General features: G+C 40.4%; 2 protein-coding genes across 2 annotated transcripts in view; both read left to right on the top strand.

Annotated features, from left to right (window-relative positions):
* LOC113004950 overlaps nucleotides 1–26,697 on the top strand; it is a 418,572-nt gene that overhangs the window by 303,149 nt on the left and 88,726 nt on the right. The gene's annotated exons all lie outside the window — the stretch shown is intronic.
* LOC113005489 (uncharacterized protein PF11_0207-like) lies at nucleotides 9,982–10,821 on the top strand. Its single transcript, XM_026141118.2, has one exon. It carries the CDS (start codon nucleotides 9,982–9,984, stop codon nucleotides 10,819–10,821), a length of 840 nt encoding a protein of 279 aa, XP_025996903.2.

Raw genomic sequence — 26,697 nt, 5'->3', positions numbered from 1 at the left:
TTCATAATTTATCTGGTTACGATGCACATTTCATCATAATAGAATTTGCCACCACGTTTGAAGGCAAAATTGATTTACTACCGATAAATAAAGAAAAATATATATTTTTTACCAAATACGAAAATACATGTGATAAAGACATAATTTTCCAAAATGCACGAAATTGTATACGGCTACGGTTTATCGATTTGTACAAGTTTTTAAGTTCAAGTCTTGACAAATTGGCATCGTTTTTAAGTCTTCATAAATTAAAAATTTCTAATTCGGAATTTTCCTCGTTATCAAACAAAGACTTTAAATTGTTGACACGCAAAGGTGTCTTTCCATACGAATACATGGATAATGTTGACAAACTGTATGAAACGCAACTGCCACCGCGTGAATCATTTTATAGTTCTCTTATCAAACAGACAGTATCACAGACAGATTATGCTCATGCCCAGAAAGTTTGGCAGCGGTTCTCAATCAAAACCCTGGACAAATAAAGCGATCTATAACTCAAGATCGATGTCTTATTATTGGCTGATATTTTTCAAAACTTCCGCGAAAGTAGCATTAATAGTTATGGTCTCGATTCCACGCATTATTACACATTGCCAGGCTACACTTGGGATGCAATGTTGAAACTAACACGCGTAAAATTCGAATTGCTCACCGATATAGACATGATCTTATTTATAGAACGCGGTATACGCGGTGGTTTAAGTTAATGCTCCGGTAGATATGCTAAAGCCAATAATAAGTACATGCGTTCTTACGATCCGTCGAAACCATCGTCTTATTTAATGTATTTTGACATAAACAATATGTGCGGTTTTGCGATGTGTCAACCATTACCATACGGTGAGTTTCAATGGATTGAAAACGTTGACAATTTTGACGTGAACGCGATCGCTTCGGATTCGCCCACTGGGTATGTGCTAGAAGTCAATCTCACAAATCCACAATGTCTGCACGACCGACACTGACTTACCTTTCTGTCCTACACACGATAAGCCGCCAGGATCACGGCAGAAAAAACTTCTCGCGACGTTGTACGATAAAAAGCGATATGTGATACATTACCGTTATTTGCAACAATACACACGCAATGGGTTACGCTTCGCGTAACAAAAATTCATCGCGTATTACAGTTTGCTCAATCTCCATGGCTTTGCGATTATATAGAATTGAACACAAAATTTAAAATGAGCGCAAAAAATGATTTCGAAAAGAATTTGTATAAATTGATGAACAACGACGTATTTGGAAAAACTATGGAAAACGTATGTAATCACGTAGACGTAAAATTATTGACGAAATGGGAAGGACGTTACGGTGCGGAGGCAATGATCGCTAAGCCAAATTTTCACAGCCGCAGCGTCTTTGCGGAAAACTTAGTTGCCGTCAAACTGCATAAACTTGAGGTAAAGTTTAACAAGCCGATTTTTGTGGGTATGTGCATACTTGACATATCAAAAATCTGCTTGTACGAATTTTATCACGAATATATGTTTCCGTTATATAAAGAGAAGTGTAAATTGTTATATTCAGATACTGATAATCTTGTTTATTTCCTCGAGTGCAAGGATATTTATTCAACAATGAAACGTGATATAGCAAAATATGACACGAGCAATTATCCTGCGGACAACCCGTACAGTATTCCTCTCGCGAATAAAAAAGTCCTCGGTCTAATAAAAGATGAAAACAACAGTGTGATCATGACCAAATTCGTAGGGCTTAGAGCAAAGATGTACTCGATCAAAGTAGATGGTAAAAAGGATACCAAAAAAGCGAAATGTGTGAAAAACAATGTAGTAGTGCGAAATATTACTTTTGAAGATTATATGCAATGTTTGAACGATGAAATAGAATTAACTCGTAGACAATCATGTATACGTTCAAAGCTACATCAAGTGTTTACGATTTCAGAATCCAAAGTGGCGCTCTCGCCATATGATGATAAAAAGTATCTTGTTCCATCATCATTAACAAATACATTACCATGGGGACATTGGCAAATACAGTTATAATATATTGCACAAGATGTTCTCACATTTTTTATAAATATTGTGCATTTTAATGTTTTATTTGTATTACATTTTTTTTATATTTCTTACACGTTTAATATGCAAGTAATATTTTATATAAGTACGTTATTCATACTTTATACTTTGTATACGTTTTATATTCTGTATGCTTCTTTTTTATACATCTCATGTATTGTTTCATATATGTTACAAGCTTAATATGTATTTGACGTTTTATGAATAAGATATTTTGATATTTTTTTCAAATTTTAGATATACGTTTTTTTAATAAAAATTTTTTATGACATTTTGTATTAATAAGGATAAAAGAAGAATAAAGACCAAAAAATTGTTTGTATTTATTTTATATATTTTTGTAAACGCTTATATGGTATAAAATATGTACGAGGTGTGTTCAAAAAGTATCGCGAATTTTGAATTTTCGCGGGTTACGTAATTCGAATTTCGATCTTTTTGTGGTGTTATGTTGGTACTCATGTCTCTCACTTATGCCGACAAGCTCGGCCATTTTGAATGTTCACTTAATTGTTGACAGCTGCTTTGCTTGCACGTGTTTTGGATCGTCTTCGATTTTTACCTATTCAAAAAAATGGATCAAAGAACCTGTATCAAATTTTGTGTGTAAAACGAAATTAAGTGCGCGGATGCATTCCGAATGTTGACTGTGGCATACGGAGAAGCTACCTTGGACCGAAGCAACGTTTATCGGTGGTACAAAATGTTCTCAGAAGGCCGAGAAGATGTGAACGACGAAGAGAGTGCCGGACGCCCGAGCACTTCAACAACAGACGAAAAAATTAATGAAGTGGAGAAAATGGTATTGGCCAATCGTCGAATCACCGTTAGAGAAGTTGCTGAGGACCTAAACATATCGATTGGCTCGTGCCATTCGATTTTTATCAATGATTTGGGCATGAGACGGGTCGCCGCGAAATTCGTACCAAAATTGCTCAATTGCGACCAAAAACAGCATCGCATGAACATTGCTAATGAGATGTTGGACTCTGTCCGCGACGACCCAAATTTGCTCCAGAGGGTCATAACTGGTGACGAATCGTGGGTTTATGGTTATGACGTGGAAACCAAAGCTCAATCATCTCAATGGAAGCTGCCGCACGAACCAAGACCGAAAAAAGCGCGCCAAGTTCGGTCGAATGTGAAAGTTTTGCTGACAGTTTTCTTCGATTGCAGGGGCGTGGTGCATTATGAGTTCTTGCCACAGGGTAGAACGGTCAATAAGGAATATTACCTGCAAGTTATGCGCAATTTGCGCGAAGCAATCCGCCAGAAACGCCCGGATTTGTGGAAGAACAAAAATTGGCTTTTGCACCACGATAACGCCCCTGCTCACACATCGTTGCTTGTGCGCGACTTTTTGGCCAAAAACAACACACTAATGATGCCGCAGCCACCGTATTCCCCAGATCTGGCCCCCTGTGACTTTTTCTTGTTCCCTAAACTGAAGAGGCCCATGAAAGGACGACGTTACGCTACGCTTGACGAGATAAAGACGGCATCGAAGGAGGAGCTGAACAAGATAAAAAAAAAATGATTTTTTGAAGTGCTTCGAAGATTGGAAAAACCGTTGGCACAAGTGTATAATATCTCATGGGGATTACTTTGAAGGGGACAAAATAGATATTCATGAATAAATAAATAATTTTTGAAAAAACACAAAATTCGCGATACTTTTTGAACACACCTCGTATATGTTTAATTGAAATAAATCAAATAACATCTTTCTCATTTATCCATGAGTTGTGCAAATCATCGAATCCCAGCCACTTGACGTAAACCTTGTTTCTTTTCTTCTTTATTATCTTCTCTACCAGGTATACATTTAGATGAGTCGTGCGATGCAACTCGTACTCATAAAAGGCACCCGCTATTTGTTTACCGCGATAAACTTCCAGGAGATCAGTTACGGGATTAGTGCGCTGTACTTTAACGATCTTAAACACCTCGGTGGTCCAATTGGGGGTGTACCCCTTAGAGAACGTCGTTTTGTGCTTGCTCACGTGTACCGAATCGTTTACTTTGAATTTCGCCGGCCCCATGATTTTTATGTGAGAATATACAGTGCCCAGGAGTTTTTCAGCTACTTCCGAATTAACGTCGACTGGTCGCATGCCGATGGTGCGGTGATGACGCTTGTTGTAATCCGACACCAGACGCGGCAGCTCGTCGACCCACTTGTACGACCCGTTAAGTGTAAACATACGCCACATATTGTTCTTAAGTGTGCGATTCCATCTCTCTATCATCGATGCTTTTAAAACCAAATATGTAGAATAATGATTAATGTCGTGCTTTTTCAAGACTTTTTGCACATCGGCGTTGTAAAATTCCTTTCCCATATTTGTTTGCAAATTTTTTGGACATCTTCCGCTCTCTCGAATTATCTTGGCGATTGCGTCAGCCGTCTCGTGCCTGGCCTTGCTCTTGAGCGGTACTGCCCAAGCGTATTTACTCAACGCATCGATGACGATAAGTATGTAATTATGGTATTCTTCTATTATACTTTGAATAGGGACGCATCTCGACGATATCAACTTGCCACAGATCGTCAAATCCTTTGATTATAACACGTCTTCTAGGAAAATTGCGTCTAGCTTGCGCGTGTAATTCTTCGACGATTCGTCGTTTCTCGGAGCTTATTGTTTTCTTCAAAGAACTCATATTTCGGCACGTAAACGAATTGCATTACGACTGACTCGTTTAGCGATTACGCAATGTAATTTATAATGCCGGAATTGCAAAGTTCCTCTACTTTGTTTAAAAAAAAAATATTAATTGTCAAAACGTTTTTTTTTTTTTTTTTATCAGTATTTTCTGCCTTCCTTCAATAACCATTGTTTGTCTTCCGGTTTCTGTCGATTAGATAATTTTTCATACTCATTCTTGACTTGATCTACAGCCATTCGATAACCATCCTTCACTCATTCTTGTGTCTTTTCAAAGTAATCCTGAGCCGATCGATAATTGTCTGACAACCGTTCTTGAACCGTCCGATATTTAAGAATCGTTCAAAGTCATTTGTTAGACGTTCGTAATCGTCTTTTCGACGTTTATTGTCGCTCATTTTGTCGTTTATCGCAATGCTCACACGTTTTTCTCAAACAAAGTCAACCTCAACAGGCATAATTCAAATCAAACTTTACTTGGTAAGAGTGTTTAATTTTACAATTATGCCCTGTTCATCTCGTCCGGATTAAATATGTAGATGTTTAGAAATCGGTGATTTTTTTTAGATGTTTGTTTTATTATGAAGACATACAAAAGAACATTTTCCAAAATATAAGACTAAATATGAAAAATGCAGAACTGAGCTAATAATACTAATGTAATGCTCTTAAGATCGCAAAATAGCATTACTAAATTCTTCCGGGTGCATTATAGGCCGGTTGTAAAAGCGAGCAAATGTGCGGGATGAGCCCGACCAACCCGCTGCTTTCTTTATTAAATCGAGAGGTACTCCTCTATGTTCCGCTAGCAATGTCGCCGCGTGACGCGTGCTATGTGAGGAGAAAAGATTTGTATCTATCCCACTTTCTGTAAGACCTGATCTTATCCACCGACTTATTGTCTGGTAGCCTACTGATTTGTGTGACAATGCGATTGAAAGAAAGAATGCATCGCAGGATGGATCTCGTAGTCCCTCTGTTACTTGCAAATAGTGTTTTACTCTGCTATAGATGCATATATTTTCATTGCCCTCAAATGGAGAGAACAAGAAGAAAGGTTGGGAACGTCCCGGCGCTGAGGTCTCAGTCCGATCCGGAAATCGGATGACTAACTTATCCGTGAGAGAAATTTGGGACAGGCGCAAAGATGCTAAAGTTTGCACACGTTGCCCAGTACCTAACGCTAACAGAAGAATTAGTTTCTTCGATACCGTTTTCAGCGGAAGCTTGTCGTGTGAATAAAGGGCTGCTAGACTGGCAATAACCGGAGCAGGGTCCCAAATATAATCGTAGCGCGAGCGCAAAGGTTTGAGCATCCCTGCTCCCTTGCAAAAATCTCCTGATAAGCGAGTGTGAGCTAATTTCGTTTTCCGTCACCAGGGAAACTGCCGAGCGAATGTAATTAATTAATGAGTAAGAATTTACCCTCTTCCATTCTAGGAATTTTAAGAACTGTGCTGCACTTGGCTTGAATATGGGAAACTTCGAGGCTTAAAAAAAAACCCACCAGTCTCGTAGCGGCTTAGAATATTGCTTAGTCGTCGAAGATGTGATTGACGCCATCGGTACTTCCATTGCGCCCGATGGTACTTTGCGGTTAACTAAAATTAACCTAATAATTTACCTGCCGCTAGGAACAGCGATTTCCATGCCGGGTGACGATTCTTGAAAAGAGACGAAAGCAGTTTCTTAGAGGGCAAGAAGATAATGAGATCCCCTATCAATAAACAAGAGAAAAGGCTTGGAATGGCCAACAGAAAATTACAACTACTCCCTGAGCTTTTTCCTTAATAATTTTCCTGAGAACGCGGGAAATAAGGATAAAAGGGGAGAAAGCAAAAAATTTTTGTCCCGCTCACGAAATAGTAAAGGCATCTACTGCTACTGCGCCTAGATCTGGGAACCAGGACACATAATTCGGGCACTTTGCATTAATTAAGGATGCAAACAAATCTATTTCAAATGGACCCAGCTCAGTCGTTATCTATGAAAAAACTTCTTGCGATAATGACCATTCGGTATCCTTACTGATGGCTCTAGACTTTTGATCTGCTATTGTGTTGTCCACTGATGCTATATAAGATGCAAAAATAAAAATGTTACGACATTTGCACCATTGCCAAATTTGTCTAGCCAGCTCGGATAAGTGAGGATATTGAACCAAGCCAAATCGATTGATATAGGAAATTGCCGTGGTGTTATCAATTCGGAGAAAAATTTTGCAATCCTGAAGATCGGTTGCAAAGCAGAGTAAAGCGTAGTAAACGGCTCTGAGCTCTAAATAATTAATATAGTTAGACCTTTCAGATTCTGACCACCACTTGTGTGTACGATATGGACCGCAAAATGCGCCCCAGCCTGATAGGAAGGCGTCTGAGAAGATTTCTCGCGTTGGTATTCCTGATCGAATTATATTATGCTGGTTTGAGTCTGAAAAGATTGCAATCCACCACTGAAAATCTTGAGCTAAACTTCGTGGAATGATCACTTTAGCGTTATAATTTTCCTGGGCTCTCAAAAGAGTTATGAATTTCTCTCTCTCAAAGTTTTTGGTGTATAAGATTCCGTATTAAACTATAAAAATATAAAAATCGAGGCATATAAAAATCAAAAATCCTATCATACTAGCGAAGTCTCGAATTCTGCTTTTCGACTGTTTCGAATAATAAGATATCATTTTAAGAAAATTATTATGTCTCTCTAGGGGAATTGCTATTGATTGTTGTCTCGAGTTGAAGACGAAACCCAAGAACCTACAATTCTGAATAGGTTCTAGTTGCGACTTTCTGCAATTAATCTGGAAACCCAGTAACGATAGTAGATGCCAGGTTAGTGAAAGGTTTCGTCGGCATTCTTTTCTCGAAGTTCCGAGGAGAAGGAAGTCATCGAGATATGCTAAAAAACATTGACCTTTGCTTCTTAGCAGTGCCAAAACTGGTCGTAATATTTTTGTAAAAATATACGCGGTAAAAATACACGCTGTACTTAGACCAAATGGTAAGCAGCAAATTTATAAGTCCTCTGGCGCCATTGAAATCTAAGATATCGACGATATTTTTGCGCTACCGGAACCGTAAGAAACGCATCTTCCAAGTCCAATATCGCCATCCATGAATGGCCCAATTTTGAGTCATTAATTGGGCGACCATGCGCCAATCTTCCATTTGGAAGTGCTGCGAATGTAAGAAATTGTTAATATCTTTGAGATTTAAAATAAAACGCATTCCCCCTGACGTTTTCTGAATTAGAAAGAAGAAGGACAAGAATTATTCTGGCAAGGAGTTCGTAGGAACAATTTCCCCCTTAGCGAGCAATCGTGTTATTTTGTTATCGCATGCAATTGCTATCGATTGCGGAAATACTGGCTCTGATAGAACGGCACGAGGTGGAGGGAGAGAAGAAAATGGAATGCGATATCCTTTAATCGCCTGCAATACCTCCAAATTCTGCGTTATTTCTATCCATCTGGAAAGAAAAAATGATAACCTTTCCGCGGTTCTTACTTTGTCTAACAGCGTGCTCGAGAGCGGGATTGAGAGCGGCGGTGCAAATGGCGGCTCGTCTTGTGTATGGTCCCTGTCTGATGAGCCTTGGCTTGGAATCGTTGAGTAGGGACTCTGTAGTTTCCCGAATGCTGAGCCAACAAATGTTGCGCCGGTTGCCGTTTGATCGGTTGATGAATTACTTTAGGCAAAGCCGCTGGAGTCTAGATGGACCTTGATAACTCTTGTCCTGTTTTCTCCAGAGCTTATGCTGATTTAACTTTGTCCGCAAAGGTCGAACCGAATAGCCACTCGTCCACAGTCGAGTGATCCGCTGCGGACCTATGTAGACTAGACACTTTGATGAAAACTCGTCTTGCAAGAGATAGTCTATATTGGTGATCCGCGAGTAGGTGTATGCCCTTTGCTATCTTGGCTAGTGCTTTCTTCTCATTTGCAGACAAATCAGTTCGAGTCTTCAAAAATTCTGAGACACCCGTGCATAGTGCATTAAGACACGCGCCAACTTGCTCCTGTGCTTTGGCTTGATAATTGTCTCTTTTGAGTATGCTTTGGCGTTTTGAGAGCGCAGATATAACCTCTCTATTTATCTTAGGCGGGACTAAACATGTCAACTTGCCCTTGAGTTAGTGCTTGGATAATAGAGCTGAACGCAGCTCTTCTTTTAAGCCTGCGTGAATCTCACCCTTTGTTGATGATAATATGACTGGATCCCAAGCCTCTTCGCTTGCAGCCGACTGCTGACCTCCAAATAATTCGTTGCCAAGTGACAACTCATTTTCTTTATTCGCGTCGAGCATTTCCAACGGATCTGCAAACGCCACATTGTATCCAGGCGTTACGTGAAAGTTACAGAATTAGATTTTTGCAGTCGGTTATGTTCTCTCTGTGCTTAAGCGAGAGAGCATACCTGGTTCGCTGCCCCGGTCCTGGAAGACCGTTTGCTCATCTGTCTGTGTTAGTACCTCTGGAAAGATTGTCTGGTTGTCGACCCCCAGGGAAAGGACAGAATCCGCTGATTCTTCTACTTGTGAAGAGGTTGCTAGAGTTATATAATACATATATAGCACAGAGTTCATGTATATAGCAAAAGCATCCATGCATATGTATACATATATATGTAGGGGAGACCGAGGCAAATCGTTAGACCTTTTCTTCTTTTGTGTCTCCTGAGTCCTATATTAATTAAAAAAAAAAAAAAACGTGAACCGGTTTAAAAGATTGAATCTTCCCATTCACAATGCCGATATAAATAGAACATGCAAATGTACTTGCTTTAAAGTACATATAAAAATGTCGACCAATGTCAAGAATTAAGAATAGCCCCAAGCCCGAGGTAATTCGTAACTAGTCCGGGAATATTCCGAAATTTGTATTTTAAGTTGAAAGTCTGTAAAAAAGCTGGACTTCCGTTTCCAGCGGAATTGGAGAGAGAGCTCGGAGTGTTAGTTAGAGGAGTATAAGGTGCGTTTGGTGAGTGAGTGAGTGAGGAGGAGGGAGTGTGTGGGCGAGAGGAGCGAGGGGAGAGCGAGAGGAGTGCGTGGGAGTGAGGGGAGGTGGAGGGAAAGACAGAAGGTCTGGGAAAAATAAGCGAGTGAGAGACGGAGGAGTGAGGTTAGGTAGACGACCGGTGCGAGAGGTGGCAGGGGGGAGAGCGCAACTAGAGAGCGCGCGAAGAAAGTAACTATAGCGTGGAACGTGGAAGAATATAGAGAGGCGACGAGCGAGAAAGTGTCGCTGGTAGAGAATGTAGAGGGCAGGATGGTGAAGTACACGCGTACGATGAATCTCGGCAGGGAGAGAAGTGATAGCGTAGGAGAGAGCGCGATAGAAAGAGGAAAGAGGAAAAGGGAGATGTTAGGAAAAGAGTCGCAGGAAGAAGGGGGGGTGGCGGAGATTTTTAAGCGTAGCCACAAGACAACCAGGTCACCGGAGAAAAGAGGGGTGAGGGATGAGATGAAGGAGATGTTACAGGAAATAAGGAGGGAGATAAGAGAGGGTTTAGGATGGATGAGAGAGGAGATAAGGAAAAAGGCGGAGAAACAAAAAGAGGCGATGAGGATGGAAGTAGAAAGGATGAAGGAGGATTTTAAGGTCAAAGAGGAAAGATGGAATAAAGAGAGAGAGGATTTAAAGAGAAGAATAATGAAGATAGAGAAGGAAATAGAAAGTTTAAAGATAGGAAAGAAAAAGGATGAGAGGGGAAGTGAGGAAGTGTTGGAGAGGGAGGGGGGAGGACTCAGGGGAGGCAGGGAGGTAGAGGAGTGGAAAGAAAAAGTTAAGAAATTAGAGAGAAGATGGGAAATGAAAGAAAGGGGAGACAGAAGGCGGAGTTTGATAGTAAAGAGGATGAAAGGAGGGGAAGGAAGTTTGAAGGAAAGAGTGGAAGGAATAATTAAAGAATTAGGGATACGAGTGGAGAGGAAAGTGGAGGAAGTTAGGAAAGTAGAGGGAGATAGAAGAGAGAGGGGGGAGATGGTGATAGTGAAGATGGCAACCGAAGATTGTAAGGGGGAGGTTATGTTAAATAAATGGAGACTAAAAAGGAAGGAGATATGGATAGAAGAGGATTTAACGTGGGAGGAAAGGAGGATTAATTGAAAGGCGAGGAGAGTGGCTTCAGAAAAAGGATGGAAAGGGAACAGGATAAGAATCGGGCAAAAGGGGGCGTGGATTGGAGGGGAATGGTGGTCCTGGGCTGAGGAGAGGGGAGAATTGAGAAAGGGAGGGGAGAGAAGAGCTACAGTGGAAGGATCAAGCGAGCGGGGGGAAGGTGGAGAGGAGAGGGGGACGGGGGGAGGAGAAAAAGGAGAGTAGAGCGTGTAGGAGACGAGAGTGAGGAGGGAGAGGAACGGCGGACAGCAAAAGGGAGAGGGAAAGGAAGTTATAAAGTAGCATTTTGGAATGTAGCAGGGATAGCCAACAAAAGGGAAGATTTTTGGAAGGAAGTTAAGAAATGGGATATAATTATAATGAGCGAGACGTGGTTAGATGAAAGGGGGTGGATGAGAGCAAGGGATTTCTTTCCAAGGAGATATAGATGGGAAGTGCAGGTAGCAAAAAGAAAAAACAAAAAAGAAAGAGTAAAAGGGGGTATGGTTCTGGGGTATAAGAAGGGGGATAGAAGTGAGAAAAGTGGAAGCGGGGAAAGAAGAAGGAATGGTGGAAGTGATAGTGGAAATGAACAAAGAAAAGTGGTGATTAGTGGGGGTATATATCAATGGGGATATGGAAAGAAAGTTGGAGTGTATGAAGGAATGGATAGAAGAGGGAGACGGAGTGAGGACTTTAATAGGTGGAGATTTCAGTGCCAGAACCGGAGAAGATGGTGGGGGAGTGGACGAACAGAATTGGGAGGAGGAGGGGGGGGGGAGTAGAAGATCAAAGGACAAGAAGATGAACATGGAAGGGAGAGTATTAGGAAGGATGGAGGAGGTGGGGTGGGCAATTTTTAATGGGAATATAGAAAGGAACAGGCAGGGAGAGAGTGGACTTTTACTGGGGGAAGGGGGGAATCAGTCATAGATTATGTGGTGGGAAGTATGGAGACCAAGGAAATGGTGAATAGAATGGTGATAGAAAATTGCGTGGATTCCGATCACCACCCCTTGGTGTTGTGGATCGGAGGGAATGAGGGGAATCAATTCGAAAGGGGAGGGGGAAGTATCGGAAGAAGAAGATAGGTATGGTCGGAGAAGGGAATAAAAGATTTTAGAGAGGCGTTAGGAGAGCTACCAGTAGGCGAGGGGGAGGTGGAGAGAGTGTGGGAGGAAATGAAAGGACAGGTATTGGAAATTTTGAAGAGGGAGATAGTTAGATAAGGGGGAATAGTTAGAAGAGGCTGGTGGGACGAGGAATGTAGGATAAAGAAAAGAAAGGTGAGAAGGGCACTGAGGAGGTGGAGAGGAGGAGAGGGGGATAGACAAGAGTACAAAAAAGAAAGGTTAGAGTATAGGAAGCTGATTGAGAGGAAAAAGAAGGAGAAGAATGAGAAGTGAGAAAAAGAGCTAAGGGAGATAAAAACGGAAAATCAGGTGTGGGAAATGGTAGGTAAGACTAGGAAGAGAAGAAGAATGATTGACGGGATTAAAATGGAGGAATAGAATAAACATTTTAGGGACTTGTTGGGGGGAGTAAATGGGAGAGTAAGGAGAGGCGCGGAAAGGGGAAGGGGAGGAGACCAGGAGGAGGAGCTAGCACGTGAGGAGATAAAAAGAGTGCTATCGGGAATGAAGGATAAAAAAGCAGCAGGGGCGGATGGGATTCCGGCTGAAGTGTGGAAATACGAGGGGGGGTAGAAGATGGAGCGATGGGTTTGGGGAATATGTGACAGGATCTGGAGGGACAAAGGATGGATTGAGGAGTGGAGTGACGGGGTGATCGTTCTGATCGTGAAAAAGGGGGAGGGGATAAGCGTGGAGGAGTACAGAGGAGTGTCGCTGACGTCGTCGCTATATAAAATGTATGCGACGGTGCTAGCGAACAGGTTGAAGGTAGAGGTAGAGGAAAAAGGGTTGATTCCACAGAACCAAACGGGGTTTCGAAAGGGTTTAGGGACGATAGATAACGTCTACGTGCTAAACTATTTGATAAACAGGCAGGTCAGCAAGCCGGGAGGAAAAATGGTCGCGCTCTTTATGGATCTAAGGGCCGCGTTTGATTGTGTGGACAGAGGGATATTAGCAAAGGCAATGAGGTATAGAGGGGTTAGAGAAGGGCTGGTGGTAAGATGTGAAGAGGTGCTCAGGGAAACAAGAAACCGGGTGAGAATAGGAGAAAATCTAGGAGAGTGTTTCTGGACGAAAAGGGGGGTGAGACAGGGGTCCCCTGAGACCGACCTTATTCAACTTATTAACGGCGGACCTGGAGCAAGTGATGAGAAAAAGTGGTTGGGGGGGAGTTAAACTGGGGGAAGAAAAAGTTTACTCTTGTCGTATGCAGACGATATGGTGCTGTTGGCGGAGGAGGAGGATGACATGAGAAGCATTCTGGTTAGGTTGGAGAGGTACTTAGATGGAAAAGGATTGGAACTTAATGTGAGCAAGACAAGGATAATGAAATTCAGGAAAGGGGGGGGGGAAGGAAAGTGAATTGGAGATGGAAGGGAAAGGCAATAGAGGAGGTAAAAGAATTCTCCTACTTGGGTTACGTAGTGCAAGGCAATGGAGAGCAGGGGGCACAAGTGAGGGAAAGGCTAAGGAAAGGAGCAGCAATAATGGGAAAAGTATGGGGAATTGGGAAAAGAAGGTCTAAGGGGGACTGGGGTAGACTGTGCTGGTTATTTGACATGCTGGTATGGCCGGTAATAGGTTATGGGGTAGAAATATGGGGATGGAAGGAGAGGGAAGCACTGAAAAGACTACATGAAAGATTCCTGAAATGGGTGATGGGGGTAAATTGGGGGACACCGGAGTACATGGTAAAAGAAGAAATACAAAGAGGAAAGTTAAGGGAAAGGGCGGGAATAAGGGCAATAGGGTTTGAAAAAAGGTTGGAGGAAGGAAGAGGAAGCGAGCTAGCAAAGAGGTATTGGGAGGAATTTAAAACAAGAAGTAGAGGAAAGAAAAGTATGTCAGATTGGGAGGAGGAAAGAAGAGGATTCTTTGGGATGAGAGGAGTGGGAGGGGATGGGGGGGTATAGTGGGGAGTAATATGAAAGGTCTGATTAAGAAGGAGAGAGAGAGATGCAGAGGGAGGAAATATGGGAGAGAATAATGAAGACGAAGGGTAATAGGGAGTATAAATTGATTAAGGGGGAGGGAATTCCGGGGTATTTAAAGAAAGGGTGGGGAGAGAGTAGGTGGAAAAGGGTGGCAAGATTCAGTTAGGGAACGGGATGAGGGGAAACAGACACTGGGAGGAGAATGAGCATAAGAGATGCAGGATGTGTGAACGTTTGTATGAAACGTGGGAGCATGTGTGGGAGGAATGTGTGAGTTGGGGGAATGGGAAGGGATGGCAGGAGATGAGGGGGATTGTGCTGGGTCAGGATGGGGAGGGAGAAGAATGGTTGAGGAGGTTAGAAGTATGGAGGGAAGGGAATGGGCGTGTGGAGAGGGGGGGAGAATGGGTGGATGAAGATTTGAATGAGTGAGTGGAAGAGGGGATGATTGAAAAAGACTCAAAAGGAACACCGGAAGCGGAGGTCCCGATAGGTAAGGTAGGACTGCGGCGCGTGTGTGTGTAAACAGTAGGAGAGATAGGTTAGATCTAAGTGTAGATTGCGGCGTCCTAGTCTGTAAGCTAAGTAAGTTAGTCGGTAAGGAATAATTTTACGGACTTGTAAGGAGATGTAACCCTAAGGGGAGGCAATAAATTATCTATCTATCTATCTATCTCTGTAAAAAAGCTGTTGTTAAGACTTTCTTTTATTTAAAAAAGGATATGTAGGTATATCCTTTTATTTAAAAAAGGAATGTAGGTATACAAAAAACAAATGCAAACATACACGTTTGCATGTTCTTTTATGCCATCGGTGTGACAGATTTCCTAACCTCACAAGTGTCAATCTTTAACGCTTTATAACTTTTTACCTGCTTAAGAGCGACGATTTTATATTCATATTCATGTTCTATGTACTAAAAGACACAATATTATCAAGTTTGAATTAAATCAGTGCTGTCAGCTACTTGCAAATTTCGGCTGGATTTTTCGACGCACACTTATTGCTCCCCTCCCGCCGCTCGCGCCTTAGCAACGGCGCCGCCCGACGGCGTAACTAAGGAGCGCGACACATCGTCTCAGGACCGTGCGTAATACAAAAGTTATATGATCATGAGTCATAAAACAGTCTAATTATTTAATGTCTAATAATTCTACAAAAGTTATTGAAATTTTTTTTTTATATTTTAATAATTACATTTAAGTAATATTTTATTATTACATAATTAAATAATTATTATTATACTATTATTACGTATATTATAACGTATGTGTACCGTAAAATTAAAAATTTGTGCAATTTATTATTTAAAATTCAAAGTTTTTAAAGTACCTTTTCAATTATATTGGTTTATTTAAAATCATTATTTGTATATAAAACTAATTATAATATATAATTATACCAAACTAAATAATAGGTGTCCGTATCACTCTATTATTGAAGTATTTTTTGTAAAATGATTTCTCTAGTAAAGCTTATTTCATTAACAAAGAATAAGAAAATAATTTGCGTAGAAAAAGTGTAAATATTTACAAATATTAAAGCAAAAAAAAAGAAAAAAAAGAATATTTGCAGAAATAATAAATTAATTAATTCTATTTTCTAAACTGTTCATATGAATTTATGAGAGATAAAATATTTGATATTAAAAAAAAGGACGTTTGCATCAGTGCTCATGATCTTATAACTTTTGTATTACGCACGGTCCTGAGACGATGTGTCGCGATCCCTAGTTACGCCGTCTGGCGGCGCCGTTGCTAAGGCGTGAGCGGTGGGAGGGGAGTAATAGGCGTGCGTCGAAAAATCCGGCCAAAAGTTGCAAGTAGCTGACAGCACTAAATCAATGAAGAACATTACCTCAATGTTTAACTCTGCGTAGCGCAGACGTTCGTAACACAGCCGAAGGGTTAGGGTTACCCAACTTAGGTTAGGCGCTGCAATCAGTATTAACGAATCGCCCCGGTGCTCGGTATTATGAATAGCCCCAACATCAACTGTGCGTATTATTGCGTATGATCGACAAAAATAGACATCACACAGCAAAAAGTAAACACGAAATGTTTCAAATATGTTCAACTGGACACGATGCATTCAAAGTTTTCAAAAAAACCTTATTATCTTATTTAAATTTCGAAGAAATGCCGACTATCAAAAATGGGTGTGTGAAGTTGGCACCCCTATGGTACACAATCATAGTTCCGTTCAGAGTTCTGGATTATTTACAACAAAAGGAAGAGTTCTTGATAGTTTTTACAAATAGTTCTGCTATTATAACAAAAAAAATGAATTTTGAAAAATGGGGGTGCTAACTTCACACCCAAAAGTAGCACCGCATAGTTCTGAATAATTAATTTGATGCTTTTTAAGGAGTACTAGAGTTCTCCGTATAAAAAAACTTTTTTGATTAAAAGAAAAAAAAAGAAAAAAAATTAAAAAATGCATATCAAGTCCGAATAGTTCTGAATAGCGCATACGATTCCTTTCGATGAGTTCTAGAGTTCTCCATAGATTTTAGAAACAGATCTGCTCAAAAAAGTAAAAAAAATCGCAATTGAATTCTCGAAAGTGGTATGAAAAAAATGAAAGAAACTTCAAAAGTATCAGTTTTACATAATTTTCTCATTAAGATTTTTGATAGAACTCCGCGACGCCTATTCAGAACTCTCAACAGAACTCCCAGAACGCTTAAAAAATTTTTTTACGATGTCGACCTTGTATTTTTAAAGTTCGGAAAAATTTTTTAAGAGTTCTGGTAGTTCTGTTGAGAGTTCTGGGCAGTCCTCGATGAGTTCTATCAAAAATCCTAATGACAAAAATCTGTAGGATTGAAAACGAAAATGTTATGGACGATTATAGGTGACGACTTCATACTTTTCGAGTGCGAAATTTTTTTTAAGAGTTCTGATAGTTCTGTTCGGAGTTCTGGGTAGTTCCTAATGAGTTCTATCAAAAATCCTAATGACAAAAATCTGTAGGATTGAAAACGAAAATGTTACGGACGATCGCAGGTGTGTCGATTTTATATTTTCCGAGTGTGAAAAATTTTTTAAGAGTTCTGATAGTTCTGTTTAGAGTTCCGGGTAGTTCCCGATGAGTTCTATCAAAAATCCTAATGACAAAAATCTGTAGGTTTGAAAACAAAAATGTTACGGACGATTATAGGTGACGACTTTATACTTTTCGAGTGCGAAATTTTTTTTAAGAGTTCTGGTAGTTCTGTTCGGAGTTCTGGGTAGTTCCCGATAAGTTCTATCAAAAATCCTAATGACAAAAATCTGTAGGATTGAAAACGAAAATGTTACGGACGACCGCAGGTGTGTCGACTTTATATTTTTCGAGTGCAAAAAATTTTTTAAGAGTTCTGAGAATTCTATTGAACGTTTTGGATAGCCACTGCAGAGTTCTATCAAAAATTTTACTAAGAAAATTACATAAAACTATTTTTTTGTTTTTTTTTGAAGTTTTGACTCTTTTATTGATACCAATTTTGAGAATTCAACGCAGACATTTTTTACGTTATCGGGCAAAACTATTTCTAAACAGATTTTTATCATTAAGATTTTTGATAGAGCTTATTGGAACTACATAGAACTCTAAACAGAACTATCAGAACTCTTAAAAAATTTTTTGCACTCGGAAAATATAAAATCGACACACCTGCGATCGTCCGTAACATTTTCGTTTTCAATCCTACAGATTTTTGTCATTAGGATTTTTGATAGAACTCATCGGGAACTACCCAGAACTCCGAACAGAACTACCAGAACTCTTAAAAAAAATTTCGCACTCGAAAAGTATAAAGTCGTCACCTATAACCGTCCGTAACATTTTTGTTTTCAATCCTACAGATTTTTGTCATTAGGATTTTTGATAGAACTCATCGGGAACTACCCGGAACTCTAAACAGAACTATCAGAACTCTTAAAAAATTTTTCACACTCGGAAAATATAAAATCGACACACCTGCGATCGTCCGTAACATTTTCGTTTTCAATCCTACAGATTTTTGTCATTAGGATTTTTGATAGAACTCATTAGGAACTACCCAGAACTCCGAACAGAACTATCAGAACTCTTAAAAAAAATTTCGCACTCGAAAAGTATGAAGTCGTCACCTATAATCGTCCATAACATTTTCGTTTTCAATCCTACAGATTTTTGTCATTAGGATTTTTGATAGAACTCATCGAGGACTACCCAGAACTCTCAACAGAACTACCAGAACTCTTAAAAAATTTTTCCGAACTTTAAAAATACAAGGTCGACATCGTAAAAAAATTTTTTAAGCGTTCTGGGAGTTCTGTTGAGAGTTCTGAATAGGCGTCGCGGAGTTCTATCAAAAATCTTAATGAGAAAATTATGTAAAACTGATACTTTTGAAGTTTCTTTCATTTTTTTCATACCACTTTCGAGAATTCAATTGCGATTTTTTTTACTTTTTTGAGCAGATCTGTTTCTAAAATCTATGGAGAACTCTAGAACTCATCGAAAGGAATCGTATGCGCTATTCAGAACTATTCGGACTTGATATGCATTTTTTAATTTTTTTTCTTTTTTTTTCTTTTAATCAAAAAAGTTTTTTTTATACGGAGAACTCTAGTACTCCTTAAAAAGCATCAAATTAATTATTCAGAACTATGCGGTGCTACTTTTGGGTGTGAAGTTAGCACCCCCATTTTTCAAAATTCATTTTTTTTTGTTATAATAGCAGAACTATTTGTAAAAACTATCAAGAACTCTTCCTTTTGTTGTAAATAATCCAGAACTCTGAACGGAACTATGATTGTGTACCATAGGGGTGCCAACTTCACACACCCATCAAAAATTACTTCGACTGTCACAAAACACATTTTTCACTACTATGACTTCAATATGACGCCGTTACCAACAAATCTTTGTTAGCAACATCGTTACATTAGGACGTGTTTACAGTATTTCAAGTAAATTTTTAATATGTACCTATAAAAAGATATTTCCAATTATCGAATTACCCCGTCTAACGATTTGCCCCGGTCTCCCTTATATGATATACTTATACATAGATATACACATACATGTTTTTTTTGTGATATGAAATTTGCAATACTTACTGGACCTTTTTGTAGAAATTTGTGCTTTCATAAACGAGAATATTTCTCGCAGGGCCGTAGCCATCTCGTTACCTGAAGCTGAATAATTAGGTGGTTTCCTATCCAATTTTGGCATCCTAACCTCTATGGAATAATTGCTAGAAACGGATCTTTCTCTCGAGGATTGCGATCGTTTACGGGAACGCTGTCAAGAGCCGCTTCTATGCTTGCGTTTTGTCATGTTGAAAGACGATATAACACCAGAAATCTGAGAATGATAAAGGAAACGGACACGACTAATTGTTCGCTAAACGCAACAGAAACACAATGAAGTAGGGGACAAACGCGAGGGCGCTGGCGACGGAAGCGGAGGACGTCGCTCTTGTCGATTTGGCGGTGTTCTTAAAATCTGTTGGCAAAAGCGTGATGCAGAAGCACCACTACATAATTAATTCGGACGAGACAAACAGGGCATAATTTATAATTATGCCAGCTTTACAAAGTTTTTCCACGATGGATAACATCTCGTTGCCGTGAGTGTCGTTGCCCGCTCGATGTAAAGCGTCTAGCAATCGTAGATGATCTACTAATTCGTTGGGATTGTCCCAGTGCACGTAATCAATTGCGTTGTCGTTTAGTATCATTGCGCGAGGTAATCTCTTTCCGGATTTATTCGTTCTCTTCGGTGTAGATTCGATTGTCATCAATGGCGCAATCACGTATCTATACTTGTATCTTTTGTTGTCCCGTAGTCGACTCTCCGCTGTGTAATTACGTCTATGTACGTTTGTAGTCAACAATATACTCTTGTATTTTTGCAAATCGTCCTCCTTATAGAGAAAATCATCGGGAAGTCTCTTAAAAATCAACTCCTAAAGACCGGGTGTGCCGCGTATCGCACGCCATCGATAATTATGTTATCATTGATGTCCACGTCAAACTTTTTATTATCAAGCATCATTCCATCCTTGTCGAGACAAACACCATACACGGTGTCTATAATTTTTTCTTTTCCGCCAACGCTGAGGAAATCTCCGATGTACTTTTGACCAAGCGGGCCTAAATGCTCAGACAATGTTTTTCGACCTTCCAACGTTTGCATCTGATGTTGAACAGATGTTCCAAGCGAATCGTCTGTGGTTCAAAAACGTTCTCGAGAGCCTTGTTCGTTAATTTTGCAGGACCGATCATTGTACGCGGTGTCGACGTTATCGCTGGTGAATCCATCGCGTCGTACGCTTGTTCAAATCGTTTTTTTTTTTTGCTCGATGTTGCTTTCGATAATTCGTAAGATGCGCCATTGTCGTCGTCGTCGTCGTCGTCGCTCAGTCTTTTCTTAATTATTCTTTCTTCCTTGATTTCTTCTTTTCTTTTAATTGGCTGAGATTCCTCAACAATCTGTTTCAGAGGTTTGACGATAGCTTGAAACGTTTCTCCATCGCAATTTCCTCCTCGATTCTGCCGGTTTTTAAAACGCGATGTTTCTTGCGGATTGCATCGATCGTTTTCCTATTTTTCCTCGAGAATTGCTCACGCTTTGTTATTTTTCACCATATTAACGTTCATCATTTAACGTTGACGTATCGATAATGACTAATTGTTTTGCGGTACCGCGAACTCGTTAAATCCTTTTCTGTATCGTCCGTTACTAAGCGCGCTATCTTTGTCTATCACTAGAAATCACATACTTTTGTTGCCAACAAGCACGGCACAAAGCACAAAATTTGTCATACGACATGTCGGTGTTTACGTGATCGTTGTAAACATGTTCGAGGTTGGTACCATCTTGTTTAAACAGGATTAGAAGATTGGCGTTATCGCGTATCAGATGTTTAGGTATCCTCGCGTACAGTCGCCTGCATTATAGTTGCAATATTTTTTCTTCGATGATTTTTGGAATGTAGCCTTTCTCATCGAGCGGTGAACGTAATTGGTTAGATTCACAAGTAAGAACCAATCACGTTCTCAACTCTCGTTATAGCTGCGCGTTCAGAAACGCATCAAAAGAAAAGTGTCGCAACTATAATGTAGGCGACTGTACGTTTGACAAAGATAAAAGCAGTCGACATTCGAGTGGTGGCCCATTAAAAAGTATTCTCTCACCGCATCCTGCTTATCGCACGCAACATCGTCGAAGTCGAAGATTAAATTCGGAAGTGCCTCGCTCAACAACGTCGTTGTTATTAGAGAACGTAAAATAGCCGATTTCGTCATTTGGTGTCAACAGATTTTCGAGAAATTAATATTTTGGTTGTTGCAGCAACTTGGAGTAAATATAAACATTCTTGAAACGTACACCGTGCGGACTTTCTAACAAGCTTATGAGAACATTAGTCTTGCCGCACGAAGATGGCCCTGCAATTATTGCGCGGATGGTACTCGGCAGCATTTCACCGTACTTCCGCAACTGCGCGCTGTCTCTCATCATTCGCAATTCGTGATGCATATCGTCAGCGACTGCCGCACGAATTTCATGTTTCACACTAAACTCGCGTGACACATCGAGCGCCTATTTATAGATGTGCGACTTGAATCGCTCAGTATCAAAAATGTTTTTCGTGCTGTCACATCCCAGTGATATTCTGGACCTGAGCGTTGAGTAGTTGCAATATATACTTAAAGTCGATCTCGTGTGGGAAAGACTTCCGAAACATATACAAGTGGACCCGGAAGTTTAAACTTATCGTCGCTGCGACGAGCATTATAATCAACCTTGGCAGCGTACGCACATTGACGGTCCTGCACCAAGGATGAAAGATTGCAGCGAATGTCAGCGTCGAGCAAAACCGGAGGTTTGCTGAATCGAGCGATAAACGCGCTTCCTTTCGAATTATATATTCCCGGCTACCAGTTTTGCGGTTTGGGCACTCGGCTGAAAAAACGATTAGCCAGAAACGACACGGGCTTAAATCCATTAGACGCAGTGTGCCGCGAACACGATATTGCGTATTCTAAGAGTAACGAACTTGTCGATAGACACGCTGCTGACGATATACTCGCATCGTCAGCACGGAAACGCATTACCGCGAGAGACTCGACTTTAGGCAAGAGAGCCGCCGCTGCAGCCATCTGGGCAGCGATGAAGGCCAAGACCAAGATCGGAATGGGTGTGAAGGCAAAGACGAGAAAAAGGAATACGACGACGACAAAAAAACGAATATTTCTGTCGGCAAGACGGGGTGGCATGTTACCGATTCTACCAATGTTGGGCGTTCTAGAATCTTTGATCAGTGGAGCGGCAAATGTAGCAACAGCGGTAAGCGCCCGCAAAAACGAGCGACGTCAACTTAATGAACTGCAACGTCACAATCGCGCGATGGAACAAGGTCGCGGTCTATACTAGGCACCTTATAAATACGGACGATGATTTTATTTTGGACCGTATAAACGCGGACAGGGTGTATCAACAAATAGAAAAAAAAACGCCAAAAAGACGATAAAAATGTCCGCGGACGTGACCACCGACATGCAATTAAACCAGCTAGCGATACGTATGCGCATATCATATTTTAGAGGCGTGTACATGGGTAATAATTTACCGACGAGTGGCGTACGTCGAAACGAGAGCGGTATCGTTAATTTAGACTATACCTCGGGCCCTGATACGCACTGGATGGCTTACGCAAAGAGGAGCAACCACGTTGTGTATTTCAACAGCTTTGACAATCTTTGACCGCCTCAAAAATTGGTGCAATATTTCGGAAGCAATGTTACAATAGAGTACAACCAAACGTCCTATCAGACGTACAATCAAAATTTCTGCGGACAAATGTGCCTGAGATTTTTACAAACTGTTGACTTTTAAAAAGATCGATGAGGTGTCGAAGAGTCTCAGTATTCGTCGAGCACTTTTTCCATCATGTCGTTTACACTAACGTTGAACGGAAAGAGCAGCGTTCTTGCTGCAAATTACTCTCCGGCGATAGATTTGACCGATGCCGAATACGAACTCGGTTTAACGCTCTTTGAAACATATAACACAATACCGAATGTAAATGCCTCAAACAATAAATTCTATTTTGGCAAAAACAATGTAGAGATTACGATACCTGAGGGATCATACGAGCTACCGGCCATAAACAAATTTTTAAAACGCGCAATTTCGCAGAAACGTCCACGACGCAACGTTCCCAATGCCAGTGACATGCTAGTTGTCCGCGGCGATCGGTGTGTTCAATGATGAGAGCAAAGAAGCGATAGTGATTCGAGCTAATCATAACACGATGCAATGTAAAATTAGATGCGCTTACAAAATAAACTTTAACAAAGCCAACAGCATTGGATCGCTGCTGGAATTCTCGAAGCATATACTGCAATCACGTAGATAACACGAACTTGTCGGACTTGTCAATTAATGTTATGAACGTAAATATCAACCGCGTCGAATCACCGCAAGTGCATACAATAACGGTGCGCGTGTGCATATGATCCACGAATTTTCGCCGAGCGTGCCTTCAGGATATAAACTCAGTGAAAGGCCTGCAACAATCATTTACTTGCCAGTGATCGTACGAAGCGTTACGGATCATACGCGTTGTCGATCAAAACGGACGATTGCTGGATTTTCGAGGGGAGGAAATTACCGTCAGGTTGCATGTTCAAAAACGATAACGCGACTGTGACACATGAGATGCTTGTGCTGAGTGGAGCTGAGCGAGCAAAGAAAAATAACGCATTCTTTACAAGAACGGTGACATCATCATCAATTGATAATCCGAATTGATCAACTGAGAAGAGGAAGAAGCTCAGTGCATCAAACGTTAAATTTTTAGAATCACTGGGATTTGCGGTAAGACAATCTTGAGAAAAAAAATGACTAATATTCTAAATATCGGAGACGAGCCAATCTTTGACGATCGAATCGTCAAGATTGAGACTCATGCTTATTCGCCGTATGCAAACACAGCGTACGGGCACAGCGACAAGATAAGAATACCCTTACAGCAACAAGATTTGTATACATTGCCGTACGAGAGCTTCCTATGTGTCGAAGGGAGGCTGACAAAAAAGAAGAAACCTGAGGGCCAGGTCGGCGGTGACGTGGTATTGGGAAATAATTGTGTTGCGTTTATGGTTGACGAGATAAAATATGAACTTGACGGTGTCGAAATTGATCGTAATAGAAACGTGGGCATAACTAGCTCACTTAAAAACTATGTAACGCTGTCATCCGACAAAAGCGTGTTTCTGCAAAATGCTGGCTGGGAAGAACAGTTGACTACCGCTGATGTCTATTTCAACTTTTGCGTTCCGCTCTATGTGCTGTTGGAATTCTGCAAGGATTACCGTCGAGTAGTGATCAACGCTCGTCACGAATTGATTTTGATACAAGCGCGCAATGATAACAATATTCTGAAAGGCAATTCAGCAGTAGAGCCTGTGATAGAATTGTTTAAGATTCAGTGGCGAATGCCGCACGTGATACTGAATAAGATAAATAAACTTTCGATGCTGCGCACATTGGAGAGCGGACAATACCTCAGCATGGCTTTTTGCTCGTGGGATCTTTACGAGTAGTATCCGCTTTTGCAACGCACGATCAAACACTCGTGGGCTATCAAAACCGCTACTCAACTCGAGAAGCCGCTATACGTCATCTTTGCTCTGCAAACCGGTCGAAAAAACATAATGTCCGAGGACTCGAGCCGATTTGACCATTGCAATTTAATCAACGTAAAACTGTACTTGAACTCTGATAGTTATCCTTATGAAAATATGAATTTAGATATTAGTAAAAACAGATGTGCTATTCTGTACGACATGTATGCCCGTTTCTGCAAAACCTACCTCGGAAACGAATATCTCGAGCCGAATCTCACTGTGACAAACTTTATACGTCACGATCCTTTCATAATAATAGATTGTAGTCAACAAATTGAATCAATCAAAAGCGCAACCGTTGACGTGCGATTGGAATTTGAGACAAAGGATAACGTGCCAGAAAATACTAGTGCCTATTGCTTGATAATACGATCGCGTGATTCAGTACAACCCGTTGACAAACATTGTGCGCAAAATCACTTTATTCCATGCATATATATTATATGATACATCGACGTGGACCACAGTCTTTGTTTCGACCGCGACATGTCCGTTCCGACGTTCGTGGATCTGCAAGGTTTCCTCCTTGGACGATTAAGTGGTTTCATCGTAAAAGAATTGCTGCTCTTAGAGGGAAAAACGTTCTCGCGTATTATATCTTTGACAATCCCCAACCATGGGATTGGCTGATGAAATCCGAAAGATCTTGAGCCTCTTGGCTTGCTGCCTGTCATCATGGGCTAAGATGGGGCACCGACTGGGTGGTTCCATACTGAAAAGCGAGACAAGTGATTACAGCTGCAGTATTGGGTACTGAAATCCTAACAACAAGGAGATTGTATACGTCAAAGGGCAAGAGAAACAAGAATGGCTGGGAGAATTGATTCTGAACAGTCGACGAGAATACGCATACATCGAGAGCCTGGATGTGGATTACGAAGATGTGGATAATCTGAATAATTTAGATGATGCTAATACTTTTCAATGTAGACAACACCGTACGAATAAACATTGTGTTTTACAAAATGTATTTAAAATTTTTAATTGGTGGACATGATTACATGAATAAACACAGGTAATATACAAGATACGTTTTTTTTTTTTATTCCTTTCCCTTCCATTACATCTACGTTTCTCCAATGTTATTTCATGTTTTTCACGTTTAGTTTAACGTTTTTCATGTTTAGTTTAACGTTTTTCACGTTTAGTTTAACGTTTTTTATGTTTAGTTTAACGTTATTTATACGTTTTTACGTTTAGTTTAACGTTTTATCATGTTTAGTTTAACGTTTTTCATGTTTCACGTTTCATGTAACACACGTTTTATGTACACGCACCGGCATAAATGGTGTTTCTCCGCGCTGACGCTCGGCTGCCGCACACACGCGAGCTACACGAGACGCGCACGTACGTGTTTCGTGGCAGCGCGGCGGAAGTCGAGGTGCCGGCAGTAGGCGTTTCGATACCGCATCTTCCTCGCTCGACGCTGGATCGAGAGAGAAGACACAAATCGCGGCGCTCGAGAAACTAACAGAAATGGAATCCTTTACGCCTATACAACTGGTATACGGGATACCGCCGTTCGTCGCGCGCTGTTTTAATTTTTAATTGTATAAAAAAATTTACTCGAATACGAATATTCGTTTGAAAAATAATGTAAATAGAATTACGATTTTTAATAATAAATTAAAATTATGTCATCGCGGCAATACAGCACTTACACGAAGGAAAAAATTTTCTTCATCTAAGCAAATTATGTTTGTTTAAGATCATAAATTTTTCCAAGATTTTATATTGTTGCTTATATATGAAACAATGAATTGTTGAGTTGACATTTAATTTTTTTCTGTACAGTAATAAATTAAAATTATGTCATCACGGCAATATATTTTAGCTTCAATTTGTGAGACTATTACTTTACATAGAGACATAATTTTAATTAATTAATGAATGTAAATTTTTTTAATTACTTACTAAAATAATCTGTATTAGAAAATAATTTTAATTCGATTAATTTATAGATATGTTAACATTATCGGGCAAGCCAGTTTACTTTGTAATTGGCGTAAAACAATACTCCGAGAGAGGACCCGAATAAACGTCTGATTTTTCTCAAATTTCGTACAGTAATTTGTAACGTCAAAATATGAAGAAATCTGTTACTTCTACGAATGCCCCACATCCTTCTTGCTTGACAAAAGCCGA

This window comes from Solenopsis invicta, chromosome 2 (assembly GCF_016802725.1).
Source record: "Solenopsis invicta isolate M01_SB chromosome 2, UNIL_Sinv_3.0, whole genome shotgun sequence".
In the NCBI taxonomy this organism is placed as follows: domain Eukaryota; kingdom Metazoa; phylum Arthropoda; class Insecta; order Hymenoptera; family Formicidae; genus Solenopsis; species Solenopsis invicta.
This window is presented reverse-complemented; position numbering and strand designations above follow the sequence as displayed.

Bases quoted from the DNA above. Each gene is read 5' to 3' on its own strand.
- LOC113005489 (XM_026141118.2), top strand. From the start codon at position 9,982: ATGGTGAAGTACACGCGTACGATGAATCTCGGCAGGGAGAGAAGTGAT.